General features: G+C 33.1%; 1 protein-coding gene across 6 annotated transcripts in view; it reads right to left on the reverse strand.

Moving 5' to 3' along the window:
* Positions 1 to 3140: 3140 nt before the first annotated feature.
* Positions 3141 to 15350, reverse strand: part of LOC114328846 (uronyl 2-sulfotransferase-like) — a 113377-nt gene continuing 101167 nt past the window's right edge. For all 6 annotated transcript variants that reach the window (XM_028277803.1, XM_028277801.2, XM_050645848.1 and 3 more), the window contains 2 exons: positions 14481 to 14647; positions 3141 to 3411 (listed from right to left, as the gene is read on the reverse strand). In XM_028277803.1, coding sequence (XP_028133604.1) covers positions 3257 to 3411; positions 14481 to 14647 — 322 coding nt within the window. In that variant the 3' untranslated portion in view covers positions 3141 to 3256. The remainder of the gene's footprint in view (positions 3412 to 14480; positions 14648 to 15350) is intronic.

Consider the following 15350-nt stretch of genomic DNA (forward strand, 5'->3'; position numbering starts at 1 on the left):
CGTTTTGTTGCCCATGTATTTATGTCTTCTACATTACATGTCCTTCTTATGTTCTGCTTCGCGCTGTCCAGTAGGTTTTCCCCTGAGTGTTCCCATCTCTGTCTTTCGAGCAGTCGTTTCGTTTTGGATGTGTCGGTTCCCGTCTCCGCCGTGTATGTCATTATAGGTATATGTGCTGTTTGATGGATTCTTGCTTTTGTGTCTTGTCTTAGTTACTTGTTTTTCCAAACTATCATTAAGGGATCCCGTCGCTATATTGTCTCTCCAGACTTGTTGTCAAACTTCTTCAATATCTCCATAAATAGTTATACGAAGAGTGGAACTTCCAAACGTTCTAAGTGCCATTTTTTTCAAAATAAGATATTTCTATTAAATATGTTCTATGTGCTATCGACAATAGCCCTAAAACGTTCCCAGTGCCAAACCCCTGTTAAGCGTGGTGTGTTGCCTACCTAAAGAATGACGCGAGCACGCGACCTATGAGTTTTCCAAATGTTCTAAGTGCCCGTTTAACGGACGTCGAGTCACTGCCTTCTTTATTGTTGTTGTGGGGACTTTCAGGTTAGGAAGCGTTTAGCGTGATTCTTAGAAAATACCCATTAAAAAATGGAAAATAAAACAGATAAGCATGTGTGAACTCAGTAAAACTTCTAAGCGTGCAGAGCAGTATAAAAATCGCGTTTCTGGGCAAGCCCATAAAAATCGAAAGAATAAAAGTGTTCCAGCGCTGCCACCTCCTCAAGAAACCGTGAGTATTTTGTTTTAATGCACTTGATTAAGTTTTGTATGAAAAATGTCAATAATAATTTTGTTTTTTGTTTTATAAGTTATAACAAGGGGGTTCGTTAAACCTCTTAGTCAAAACATTTCCGTAAGTGCCTGCAAGAAAAACTAACATATTTTAGTTACTAAAGCCATAAATTTAATTATCGCGTTTTATTACAGGCAACTTGCAAATGCAAATACAGCTGCAAAAAGATCTCGCTACGTTTAAAACAAATTACGTGAAGATTTAATGAAGATGGACCATCACAACTTGCAGAACACTTTTTTGATGCGACTTTTGTCTGTGGCAGAAATAAAGCGGAGGCGCCATGGAACCTATGATACCCCGACTAACAGTCGTAGGCAATGTACAATTTGTTATTCTGTACCTAATAATACAGGTAGTTCCTTCCAAGTGTGCAAGCAAACTTTCCAGGATATTTTTGCAGTATCGCACAGGCGTCTACAAACTCTGCAAAGTAGGTGTCAAGAAGGAGTTATCACTTACACAGACAAAAGAAAGGGAAACGCAGATCACCATAAGTATACTAACGAAGATTGGGAGCAAATCAAACAACACGTTAACTCGTTTCCATGCGATGAAAGTCACTACGGTCGCACTAAAAGTAACAAAGTGTATTTTAGTAGTGATTTCAATATGAGTCGTCTTTACAGAAGTTTCATCAGCAAATATCCAGGCAGCAAAATTACTTAAAAATTCTATCGAAAAGTATTTTTGAAATGTTTTCCACATGTTTCATTTTGCCGTCCCAGGAATGATAGGTGCAGGACCTGCGATTTGCTTACTAGTAAGATTTCAGGTTCCAGTAGATCTGGATTAGTAACTGCTAAACGAGAGCAATTACTTCACCACTGCAAGTATAAGAGAGCCCTTCAATGTATGAATAAGGACGCGTATGATTCACGTGTTCCCAATTGTGACTTTTGTATGATATCTGTGGATCTTCAGCAAGTTTTACTGGTACCAAATTTAACACATAGTAATATGGACTATAGTAGACAACTGAGTTGTTATAATCTGGGCATCCATGTATCTCATCTAAATAAAGCTTTTATGTGTATGTGGGATGAATCAAAAGCTTGTCGTGGAAGCAATGAAGTTCGTTCCTGCATTTTACTTCTAGTGAATTCATATGACATTTTTGATAAAAAGAAACTGGTTCTATGGTCCGATAATTGTGCCGGACAAAATAAGAACCGCACTCTTATTTTTTTAATGATGTTTTTGGTGCAAATTGGACAGTTTCACGAGATTGTTCAAAAATTTTTATTAAGCGAGCATAGCTTTTTATCGTGTGATCGGGACTTCGCGATTATTGAAAAAAGGAAAAGAGTCTCAAAGTGTTTTACCCCGATGGATTTGCAGCAAATGGTTGCTTCTGCTAAAGTTACAGGGGAACCATTCACTGTAGTTGACATGGAACATTCGTACTTTTTAAACTTAAAAAGCGCCTGCGATTCCATACTAAAAGTAAATTTTCCAATATCAAAGGCTACTATGATAAAATTTTCTAAAGATTATCCAGGTATTGTTCAGTATAAGACCACATACAGTGACATAGACACTTGGAAATGTATCAATGTACTAAAAAAGGGGCTAAACCTGACGATATTGGAAAAGCTTGTATATCATGCTGTTCTAAGCCACTTTTGTCGGAAGGCAAGAAAAAAGATTTGTCAGCCATGTTGGATTTTTTGCCAGAAAGTGCTATAGGCTATTACCACAATATTCTAAAGTAAAACATTTTAATAACTTCGTATGTTAGTAATAATTCTTTGGTTAGTTAACCGGTATGTTTTATGTAATAATACATTTTCCGTTCAAATGGTTCTAAGTACCATGGTACATAGAACGTTCCTTAAATACAATTGTTTTTAGCATATAAGGAGTTAATTTTTTCTTTTTAATTACACAGGTTATGAGCGAATATACCCCCATGTTACAAATAAAATACATGTTAATAAAGCTTTTGAACTTAACGTTTGACTTAGACAGTTTTTTTTTTCCTTTCCTGACAAAAATAGCGAAAGGCACTTAGAACGTTTGGAATTTCTACTCTTCGAATTATTCCCAGATATCAATATCTCCATAAATAGTTATACCTATTCCCAGATATTTAAACTGCACTTCATGCCTTATTATTTTCCCGTCAATTTCGGTTTTACATCTAGATATTGTCTTACATGTTTTTTTTCTTCTGAAATTATCATATTGTATTTTTAGTAGTTATATTAAAAATCTTTGGAGATCATCTTCAGTCTCAGCGATTAGTGGGGCGTCGTCTGAATTGCATATTATTTGGATCTGTCTGTTCCCCATTCTGTAAGGATGACCAGAATGAAAATACAAATAATCCAAATTCTAAAATAAGATTTTTATTGCATCTCAAATAATACAGATTAATATCACATTATGTACTTAATAAAGCTAACAATTTGTTTTCCAAAATATCAATGTAAACACTACGTATTAATGGTTGTGATGTTCTCCATACAAAATTTGTAACTGCCTAAACAGTCTACTTTTTATCCATTCATAAAACTCTATTTCATTGATTAAAGTGTCTTCTAATTGTTGTATTACCATTTTGGGAACATCCGCTTTTTTCCTATTATTCTGGAGATCTATAAAATATATACTTTTATATGTAAAGAAGAAGAAACCACTAGGTATATTGTAAATTTTCTTCTAATATATCAGTAAATGAAATAAAATAAGAAATGCAAAGATATAACCGAGATTTTTAAAAAATAGTAAAAATAATATGAGTTCTCTTCAGCAGTTGTGTACTCGGTGGCACTGGCTCTTATTCTGCAACTATTCATGGTCAGGTCAGGAATCTGAAAGGAGCAGTGGCAACGCGTGACTTTTTCTGAAGTGTTCCCAAGTAGCACCGAACGGGTTTATTAAGTATTTTAAGGATGCTTTAAAACTGTAGAATAAAACTAAAATTAAAACCATTCGGTTTTTAAGTAAACCTTAAGGTTGCAATAAAACCGCTTTCAGCATAAAAGGGCCCACTCTGAAAGAGGTCATTAAAACCAAAAATAAAAACCTTCTTAAAACTTATTTTCTTAAGCAACTGGTTTTAAAGCTGCTGTGAAGGTGTTTTTAAAACCATGTTAAAAGACACTTTAAGTGCAGGCAGTTTTATAGCAAACTTAAAAAGGTTTCTTAAATGGAGACTTTTAAAGACAATTTACCATATTAAATGATTCTTTAAACCCATATACTCCATATAGGCCAACAAATTTTTACATGTGTTATGATTGGTAGATACGTATTTGTAACCATAAAATAATAAAAATTACTTGGTTATTTCCGACTGTCAAGGTAAAAAAACACTTGTGCATTCAACTTTATTGATAATGTTAACAAAAATAGGTCTAAATAACTCACGCGCCCTAAAATTTCTGACTTTTGGCGATTAAAAAATAAAAATAAAGAAATTTAAATCCGAAAAATATTAATTTGAAAGAAAAATAATTTTATTTACAATTTTAATGTTTTAATGTTAAAATAAATCGAATTTATGTCTGTAAGTCGTTTATTTATAATTTTTATGTAAGCCTTATATTGTAATCTATCATGGCTTTCAGCATCTCCAGAAATAAATATGGCCGAAATCCAAATAAAACTATTTGGTCTATCGACAGAGAATTGTTAAGATCAAATGGTGTTATTTTATACCTTTCCAAGAGCATATATCCTACATAAAAGCAAGGTTGCCTTGGAATTAAAACTGTTTAGTTTTAATGCTGCTGTCAATAATGCCACTCGGTTTTAATGTGAATCTAACCTAAAATCGAGGCGTCGTAACGATGTGTGTTGTATTTTTCTTTTAAAACGACCAGTTCGTTTTTATTTTAAGTACTTGCGACTTATTTCTTCCATACTAACTGTACTTCCACTTTTTACAACACACTGCACCACTGTTTGGCTCTAAAACAAATGGCCGACCATTTTGAACATGAAAGAAGAGGGGTGAGTTCAGTTTTATTGTTTCTAACAAAAAGCATAGTTTAGTCTTTTCGATAAACAAATTGATTCAGTTAAGAGCATTTGGTTTTAATATAGCCTACTAATTGCTTTTAAGAAAGCAACTTTAAAGAAAACTAACAAATAGTTTTAAGGAATATGTTTTACTGACACAATAGTCTTGAGATCAAGTAGTTTTAATAATAGGTTTTATTAGTCATATTAGGAGAATCTTTAAAACTGCAATAAAACTAAAAGGTAACCAACTAGAATCTAATAAAACCAAACAGTCCAGAAGTTTTTCATAAAACTGATTAGGTTTAAAGTGAACTGACATTATACCATTTTAAAACTACAATTAGACAAATTATCTATTAAGATTAATTATTAATTAATTATTAATAATAATATTCATTATTTGATACTCTTATTAGATACTTTAAAACTAGTGACAAATGCTTAACAGTTTTAAAGTTCTGGCAGTATATCTACAAGGTAACTTTAAAACCATTATCTTCTTATTTACCACAATAAAACCTTTATAAACCTTAAATAAAACTAAAATGTTTTTATTGTGGTACTTGGGTTACCAAAACCAGATGCAAAAAATCTTATTTAAAAAAAATGAAGATATGGCTAAATGTATATGTATATAGCTTCAATAATATCATTTTGTATATCACTTGAAACTCTCGAAAAAACAGATGTTTCTAGATGTTGGCAAAATTTTTGATCTTTTTTGGAAATTAATGTTAACAATTCCCAATTCCCTGTAATTGCTTCGATTGTCAGAGTCGTCGCCCTCAAAATGACCACGAAACGTGGTCTTGTTTGGCCAAAAAACATACGGTATCTATTATAAGTGTGCTAAGGATATACCTATCTATTTTTTTAACAAGCGCATTATATTTAGCAATATTTGCTTTAAAAGCTTGGTTAAGAGAACTTTCGATTCTTGTTTTGCCAAACTGAATCAAATTGGGGGGTATACATCTTACATGTAGGTAACGGAGAAATTTCATGTCTCCTTTTTAAAACTCTAACACTATTTAAATCATGAACCTGTTCCACCCATTTTTCTGTAGAAACCAGAAGATATGGCCAACAATACAGTCTATTTTTCTTGCAACCACATAACCAATGATTTTCACTATACCAACTAAATTTAAAATATCGAACTACTTTTGTTGATTCCTTTTTTAAATTGTTTAAAATAGGTCTTTCATTTTCAATAATCTCATTTTTTTCTTCAAAATTATACAAGGAGAATTACTTTTTAAGTAGTTGATCGATTACGCAGCGACACTTACCCATGGCTAACTGCACGCACACTTTTTATAGGTACTGTAACCAATTTTAAATCTGGTAACAGGGCTACTGATATACACAGCGTGCTTACGCCGTCGCTTCTTCAAAATTTTCAGACACTAGCCGGTCCCGAGCGCCAGTGCAAGTATAACCATTGTAACCACAAATGAGACTGGTAACAAAGTATAATAAAGTGCAAATGAGTCACATAAACTCGCCAATATTTTCGTTTATCTACGAGTACATAGTTGGTTATTTACTGAGTTAGGTACTATTACCACATAATATAATAATATATTTCTATTTGTAAATGGAATTATTCATCGTCATAAAATATTTATTTGCAAGATTTTTAACTGTTACCAATGGTAACAGTAGTTACATGGACGCTTCGCCAGTGGAAAGGAGAAATGTGAAGAGAGTTGAGTAAGACGTATCATAATTTCCTGTACACTACAAAGCACAGGTTTAGAGCCTTCCTCCCAATATCACAATAACCTCTTTAATTATCTAGCTGCCTGGAGAGTGGTCGCCCCCAATCACTATACGAATCAATTTAGGCGATAGAAGACTATCATCGGAAGGCTCAACATAGCATCAAAGGTCGGTGTAGAGGCACTTCTCATGGCTTAAATACAGCCTAGCATGCAGCCATATCCGTAAGCAGCTGTCATCAGTATTGACCTGGTAGTGGACAAATACATTTAGAAGAGGCGTCTTTATCTTTAACTTTTGCAAGCAAGGTTGTGGATCGAAATCAAATCGATCGCTTTTTTTTATTTAATGGCATAGACTAGGTGTCAATTATCCAGTCACAGTTTTGTAAATATATATTCATATACATACAGTGCGGTGGAATAAGTGTTGCCCCCCCCCCCTGTTAACTTGTTTATTTTAAGAATATAAGCAAAACGCTCGGACAGGTCGATTTTTAAACTAACCATAGTATATTATAGAATCAACGTTTCGAACTTTACGCGATACCTCTTCAGGTGACAGCCATAACTTTGATTTTTTTAAATGGGAAAGTACATCATGTGACACCTCATTTAAAAGCTCTTAAAATACTGATTTCAAAAATGTATAGTACTCTAATCCTGTTTGAGAGCGTAGGCGCAAAATTTTGGTCGAATTCTTTCTAAATGCAATCATTTTTTTTCGAATCCTGAAAAAACTAATAAATATTTTTGAAAAATTTAAACGCAGAATGAAATATTACAGTATTCTCAATGGTTCAAAATCCCTGAGAACTCCTATAAATGTTTATTTTAATAAGTCACAGTGATGGAAAAAGAGAAAATTTAGTGTGATTTTTAATTTCAAATATATCATTCAAAAGAAACTTTTTGTTCATTCTAAGGGACTGTCAGCCATCGGTAATAATCTAATCTTTCATTCTGCGTTTAAATTATTCAAAAATACTTATTAGTTTTCTCAGAATTCGAAAAAATAAATGCGTTTAAAAAGAGTTCGACCGAAATTTTGCGCCTACGATCTCAAAAAGGATTAAAGTGTTATACATTTTTGAAATCAGTATTTTAAGAGCTTTTAAATTAGGTGTCACATGATGTACTTTACCATTTAAAAAAATCAAAGTTATGCCTGTCACCTGAAGAGGGATCGCGTAAAGTTCGAAACGTTGATGCTATAATATACTATGGTTAGTTTAAAAATCGACCCGTCCGAGCGTTTTGCTTATATTCTTAAAATAAACAAGTTAACGGGGGGGGGGCAACACTTATTCCACCGCACTGTATAAAGAAAGCACTGCGATCCTCAGAGTTCCGTAGCAAACTCTTCTGCAGCCTTCAACGCAAGATAATAATTCCACCTTAAAGAAAATTATGAATCTAGAGAGTTTTTTCCTTGCATCTCTTTAAATAATGAGAATTTCAAGTTTTTCACAACTTTTGCCTTTCTCACTACTAGATCTAAAACGATCAAAAAATAAAGCGCAAGTCAACAAAAATTTCCACCGGAAGTAAATATGGTTTTTGACCGAAAGTTAACCAAGTCATGTTTTTAGACATATTTTTGGCACATGTTTTGTTAAACTTTTGACCACGAATCAATTGTCAAAATAAGTGTAGGTATCTATCGTCGTTTGTGAGTTACAATCGGAAAAATGAAAGATTACCCATGAACGATCACATCAATCACTTATTTTGTATTTGCTGTCTTTTTCTATAAATAACAAACGTTTGTGACTGTATATCGTTTTTATTAATTTTCTCAAAATCGAAGTATTTTGGTTTTGTCAATTTTTGCCGTAACGACAAGTGCTGAATCGGAATCCGTCATCAATTTTTCTGTATCTATTACAATTTTTTTAATATCAGGCTGAAAGAACAGACAGGCAGACAAATATAATCTACAGAATCTAAAATTTATTTTCGTATTATTTCAATCCATTTTTTGGCTGCAGACCCCATTTGAGATTGAAAGCCTCCTGTAATGTCTGAAGGCTGCAGAGAACTTTTTTATATAAACTCGTTCCAAGTGTTTCCTTGATGACAGCTTACTAATCCAAGGTCACTCCTAAATCTTCACTTACTGGGATCCCCATGAAATTGAGCCAAAGCTCTCTCATGCTGATAAAGCTCTCTTCCACTGGCGATGCGTCCATGTAACCACTGTTACCATCGGTAAATATTTTATGACGATGAATAATTCCATTTACCAATATTTTTACCAATAGAAATATATTATTATATTATGTGGTAATAGTACATAACTCAGTAAATAGCCAACTACTCGTAGACACGAAAATATGGGCGAGTTTATGTGACTCAGTTGCACTTTATTATATATACTCTGTTACCAGACTCATTTCTGGTTACAATGGTTATATACCCACGCTGGCGCTCGGGACCGGCTAGTGACTGAAAATTTTGAAGAAGCGACGGCATAAGCGACACTGTGTATCAGTAGCGCTGTTACCAGATTTAAAATTGGTGACAGTAGCTATAAAAAGTGTGCGTGCAGTTAACCATGGATGAGTGTCACTTCTTACTCGTTCAACTACTTGAAAAGTAATTCTCCTTGTATAATTTTGAAGAAAAAAAATGAGATTAAAAATGAAAGACCTATTTTAAACAATTTAAAAAAGGAATCAACAGAAGTAGTTTGATATTTTAAATTTAGTTGGTACAGTGAGAATCCTTGGTTATATTATGGTTGCAAGAAAAATATACTGTATTGTTGGCCATGTCTTCTGGTTTCTACAGAAAAATGGGTGGACCAGGTTCACGATTTAAATAGTGTTAGATTTTTAAAAAGGAGACATGAAATTTCTTCGTTACCTATGTAAGATGTATACCCAATTTGATTCAGTTTGGCAAAACAAAAATCAAAAGTTCTCTTAACCAAGCTTTTAAAGCAAATATTGCTAAACATAATGAGTTTGTTAAAAAAATAGATAGGTATATCCTTAGCACACTTATAATAGATACTGTATGTTTTTGGGCCAAACTAGAACTAGCGTTTCGTGGTCTTTTGAGTGCGACGACTCTGACAATCGAGGCAATTACAGGGAATTGTTAACATTAATTGCCTAAAAAGATCAAACATTTTGTCAACATCTAGAAACATCTATTTTTTCGAGAGTTTCAAGTGATATACAAAATGATATTATTGAAGCTACACTCACCGACACAAAATTCCGCCACCCAAAATTTTTGACAAGTTTGACAATTTATAACTTTATTATTTGTGCTCCGATTTTCAAGATTCTTGCACCAGTTTGTAGGTACCTACATGTATTCATATTGTTTGGTATTATTCCGGTAACAAAAAATTTTGCTTGCATGTCATTGTACAGGGGTGAAAGGTAGCGTTGTATTTTCTGCTAATTTTAAAAAAATCTGTGGAAAAATGGAATAGCTGATTTTGTTTCATAGTCCTGTCATATTTTCCCGGAGGCATCACCAACATTTTGTTTTTTGAATAATTATCCGAATATCTTTTTTCTTGTAAGAGCTGTGCCATTTTTTGTAAATAAAAACACTGATTGACTCATACAATTGAGGTTGGATTGGTAAGATTAGAATGGCCCGCATGCAGCCCAGATCTCAATCATATTGAGCATTTATGGGATGAATAAAAAAAGCTATTTGCCGTCATCCTAGGCCTCCAGAAAATTTGGTACAGTTATGGCCCTGGTAGAGGAATATCGGGCTATTCCCCAGGCAAGGAAAATACATCTTTATTAGATGCTAAACAGATTGCGATCAGTCGTTGCTGCAAGAGGTGGACATAACGCTATTGAATTGTTTTGTTTTGTTGTTAAATTTGTTTTGTTAATTTTAGTGCGTTTGATATTTTTAATTAAATAAACCTTCAAAGCAGTGTTTTTAATTACAGCTCTTACAAGAAAAGAGATATTTAGATAATTCAAAAAACAAGACCTTAGTGATACCTCCAGGATAATACAAAAGGAGTATGAAACAAAATAAGCCCTCCAATTTTTCCACAGAATTTTTTAAAGTTAGGAGAAAAAACAACGCTTACATTCACCCCCGTATAATGCCATCTAAGCAAAAAATTTTTGTTACCGGAATAATAGCAATTGACATCAATACATGTACCTATAAACTCGTGCAAGAATCTTGAAAATCTAAGTACAAATAATAAAGTTATAGATTGTCAAACTTAATCAAAAATTTTGGGTGGCGTAATTTTGTGCCGGTGAGTGTATATATACATTTAGCCATATCTTCATTTTTTTAAATAAGATTTTTTGCATCTGGTTTTGGTAACACTTCAGAAAAACTCACGCGTCGCCACTGCTCTCTTCCCGGATTTTATTCACTTCCGTTTATTGTCTATTCAAGTGTTTGTGGTGTCACTTCACAACAAGCCCGATGGAGCCCTGAGCAACATTATACATTAGTCGAGGAAATGAAGCATTTTGGCTCGCAATTTTTTCGTCCAGCATGGATTTACTTGACATTTTCACAGAAGGTAGGGAATAGTCCAAGGATCATTTTCTATATCATGCCGCTGTACGCTAAAACCTTGGGGGTGGTTGCCACCCCATCTCGGGGTGGGAATTTTTTATTACATTTTAACTATGCAAATCGATGTAAAAGGTGATTATAAGAAAAAAATGTTTTTTACATTTTCTTCGTAAAACTAATATTTTTCGAGTTATTCGCGCTTGAAAGTAACAGTTTTTCGATGAAAAAATCGACTTTTTTAGAGGGTTTTTTGAGAATACCTCGAAAAATATGCATTTAATCAAAAAAACTGTAGATATCAAAATTGTATCTTTTAGGAACATAAACCAAATTATTTTTCTGTAATATCGCTAAAACCAATACAAACCGAGATACGGCATGCTAAATGTTAGCTTTTTTCGTCAAATGCATAATTTGAAATATTAAAAGTAGAATAACGGAAAAACTTTGCATTTTTCGAGGAAAACTTAAATAATCTTTTTTCAAGTATACAGTTAGGGCTTTCAAAAAAAATAATAAAAAGATTCTAGTCTGAAAAGTAAGCGACTTATGATCAAACAAATGTCTGTACCTGCTTTTCTCTATGAAAAAATCAGTGAAAACATCCCCCTAACTACCCTCCTGATTAAAAATTGGTCTTCACCTTTCTGTAATTCCTTTTATATTTGTATTATCAATACACCCAAGAAGTTTAATCTATTTAAAAGGACTAGTTTTAGAAAAATTGGAGTTTAAAGAAAAATTAATTTTTTTGGAATTTTTCATTTTTCACCTTTTACTTCAAAATATCTCCGGAAATACTGGAGATAGGAAAAAAATGATTGATTACCAAATTGTAGCTTCTTTAATAACTAAAATTCCTTTGTGCACAGATTTTCATTACAGTGAACAGTTAGCGAGATATAGCTGTTTAAAACCTCTATTTACGAGCAAACTCCCCCTTATTCGAGCCCTTTAAACCCACCCTAATTAAAAACTGAGGGATCTTACGAAATTAACACATTCTTATAACTCTTCAAAAATCCTACAAGCTCATTTTTGAAAAATCTTTTCATCGCCAAAAATGAAGAAGCTATGTTTATAAAACGAATTTTTTTCTTCGAAAAATTCGGATAGTCCGCGTATGGATAATTTTCAATGTATGTATAATACCACAGAACCGGTTCGTATACTGGAAGATGACTAAGAAACTATTTGTATTTGTTTTTATACATATTTGTAAATTCGTATTTTTGTGTAAATAAATGTTTTTGTAATTCTTTAATTCTACTTTTTTTCTAATGTTATTAAGGGTGGTTTTTAAGGGTTGAAGTATTATCATATTATATCCTAAAGTATAAAACAATCATGTAACCAATCAAAACCAAATTTTACCCATGTTAAAATATACAATGTGTTTATATAATTTTTGACAATAAGGGGTTGTTTACACCCCTAAAAATAATCAACGCCCTTAAGCATGATATAGAATATGAAGTACAGGGTGAGATGATCCTAATCCCAAATTTATGTAAATCGATGCAAACCGAAATTATTCTTTTAGGATAAGTAATTTTTTTATATATAGCTCCAACAAGGGTGGTTTTAAGGGTTGAAATATTATGATAGTATATCTTAAAGCATAAAACATTAATTATGTAACTAATAAGAACCAAATGTTGACAATATTAAAGTTTAAAATGTTATTTTATAATTTTTTAAAACTAGGGGTAGTTTTCACCCTTACAAATCCAAAAGCGTACAACGGCTCAATATAGAAAATGAACTAGAGGGTGTAATGAGCCTAATCCCAAATTTTTGTACAAATCGATGCTGGACGAAAAAATTGCGAGGTTTTGCCATTTTTTCAGCTTCATTTCCTCGACTACATTGTCTCTGGGAAGTACCCGTCAACTTTTAGCACTATGTCTTAGTTAGACGTATACTACATTCGCTCTCGTGAGATTTTTTTTGACACTGACGTTAGTAATTTCTTTTTTGAAAAATTCAGTTGTCAGAAGTTACTGGAAATTACTACAAAACCAACGCACCTGCTCATATCCAATATTATTAATAGTAAACAGACATAAAAATAACATAAACCTTACGCCAATCAATATTTATTTATTTAAACCATTATAATGTATTGATAGCAAATGAGAAAATTATTTATTGTACAAAATAAAAATATTTTGTAGAAATAAACTTCACAAAATTTTATGAGATTAGTAGACACTCCCACTATTTCTAATAATTCTTCTTTTTTTAATGAAAGATTAAGTTGATTTGAGTTGATTTTAGCAGTTAATAGTGTGAGGTAGGAATTTTTGTGTTGTACGTTTCCTATTCCGAATGTCTCAAAAAAAATCTCGCGAGAGCGAATGTAGTATAGGTCTGACCATATATTATACATAGCGCAGTCATATATACTCGTAAGGAGTTCGTTGAACATTAGGCACTCCAATGGTTACAGAACTTCATCCTGAGAGCACCTGCACCTGCGTGAAACTGACATATGCACGCAACAGCCATTGTGGTATGTACTGTTTTGCCTCAGAGAGTAGGGTTTGATGAAATAATGTTAAACTTCTGCCTAACATTAAGTTATTCCTAAAATGAGATTATTTAAGCAGATAATGTGTCAGATACAAACATAACCAGCAAGTTATAATAAACTTTTGATAATGAAGTTCGACTTCTTGTTCAACTCTCTTGTTGGTGAAGATTCCGATTGAATGACAAAATTAGTCATTTACAAAGAATAATAGGTAATTAAATCTTCCTAATCAAATCAGGTGATTACTTCCAGGAAATCAAAATAGAAAAGGCTAAAGTAAATTTTAACAAAATGAGCAAAGTGCTCTGCACAAGAGATTTGAAGTTGGAGCTAAGAGTTAGGTTGGCTAGGTGCTACGTTTTCTGGACTTGGTTTTATGGAATGGAAGCTTGGGCCTTGAATGCGGCTTCAATGAAGAAACTAGAATCATTTGAACTGTATACAGAAGAATTCTGAAAATATCGTGGACAGAACACGTCACAAACAAAGAAGTTCTGGGAGAGATGAATAAAGGAATGGAAATCTTAAATACCATCCAAACAAGAAAATTAGAATATCTCTCGGACATATTACACGTAGAGAGAGATATAACTTGCTCCAATTGATTATACAGGAAAAGATTCTAGGAAAAAGAAACATAGGGAGACGCAGAATATTGTGACTGCGCAACCTGAGAGAATTGTACGAATGTACATCAAACGAACTGTTCAGAGCAGCCGTCTCTTAAGTCGGAATAGCTATGATGATTACCGACCTCCGTCACGGAGATTCTACTTAAAGAAGAATCAAATCATGTTTGAGTTCCGATTGGCGAAATAGCGATATTGCTTATTATCGGCAGTGAAAATGAAACTGATTGTTAATATTCACATTAGAAAGAAAGTTATTGCATTACATGTGTTAGCATACTTACGAAGAAACTCTTTTTGGTACAATTTTTGTACTCCCTTGAAAAAGTACGGTATTGTATTTTCAAAAACCTCTAGCGTAGCGTTGAGTTCCTCTAAAACACCAACGACTGGATAATATTTCGCTACATTTTGTTTGGCACGTTGTAAAGCCCAATCGTTGTTTAGAATCCTGCAGAAATACACATTGGTAAGATAGTTATAAACGTGTAATTCAAAACAATACTGTATATAATATATATAATATAAAACTACGCAGTGCGCAACAAGGCCACCTCTACTTCTCAAGCCGTGCTGTTGTACATTTGGAAATGATGAGGATTTAACAGTTAATTTTTATTGTATGCTGTTAATATATTAGAATAATCAATAGTTTAGATAGAGAGAATATTACAAATCCCTATTGACGAAGGCAAGACCATATTGCGAAATAAACTGCGGAGACTTCAGAAAAGATCCAATGAACCAAGTCTAGCAATGTAGACGAGATAAGACGAACATTAAGGGACACGAAAAAGGGAAAGCCACAGGACCTGGAAACAGTCTCATTGAATTAATAAATCTGGGATCGTCAATACTAATACAATTTGAAAATGAAAGATAACTTATATTTGAATTCGTTCAGAGGTAACCATCATCCTGTTACGTACGTTTCACACGTACATTTTCTTTAGGAATCATAGGAGAGGCTCTATGGTCTACTTCGAAAGAAAAGAAAATAAGCTATCTCACGATGCTCAATTACAGTCCAGGAACCGAAGCTTTTCACCTCGCAATTTTTACAGAATACATCGATTTGCTTGAAAATTTGAGAATAAGTAGTGGATAGTCCAAGGATCAAAATCTATATGATGACGAAAGGCGCTTTTACCGTG

This window comes from Diabrotica virgifera, chromosome 3, assembly GCF_917563875.1.
Source record: "Diabrotica virgifera virgifera chromosome 3, PGI_DIABVI_V3a".
In the NCBI taxonomy this organism is placed as follows: Eukaryota; Metazoa; Arthropoda; class Insecta; order Coleoptera; family Chrysomelidae; genus Diabrotica; species Diabrotica virgifera.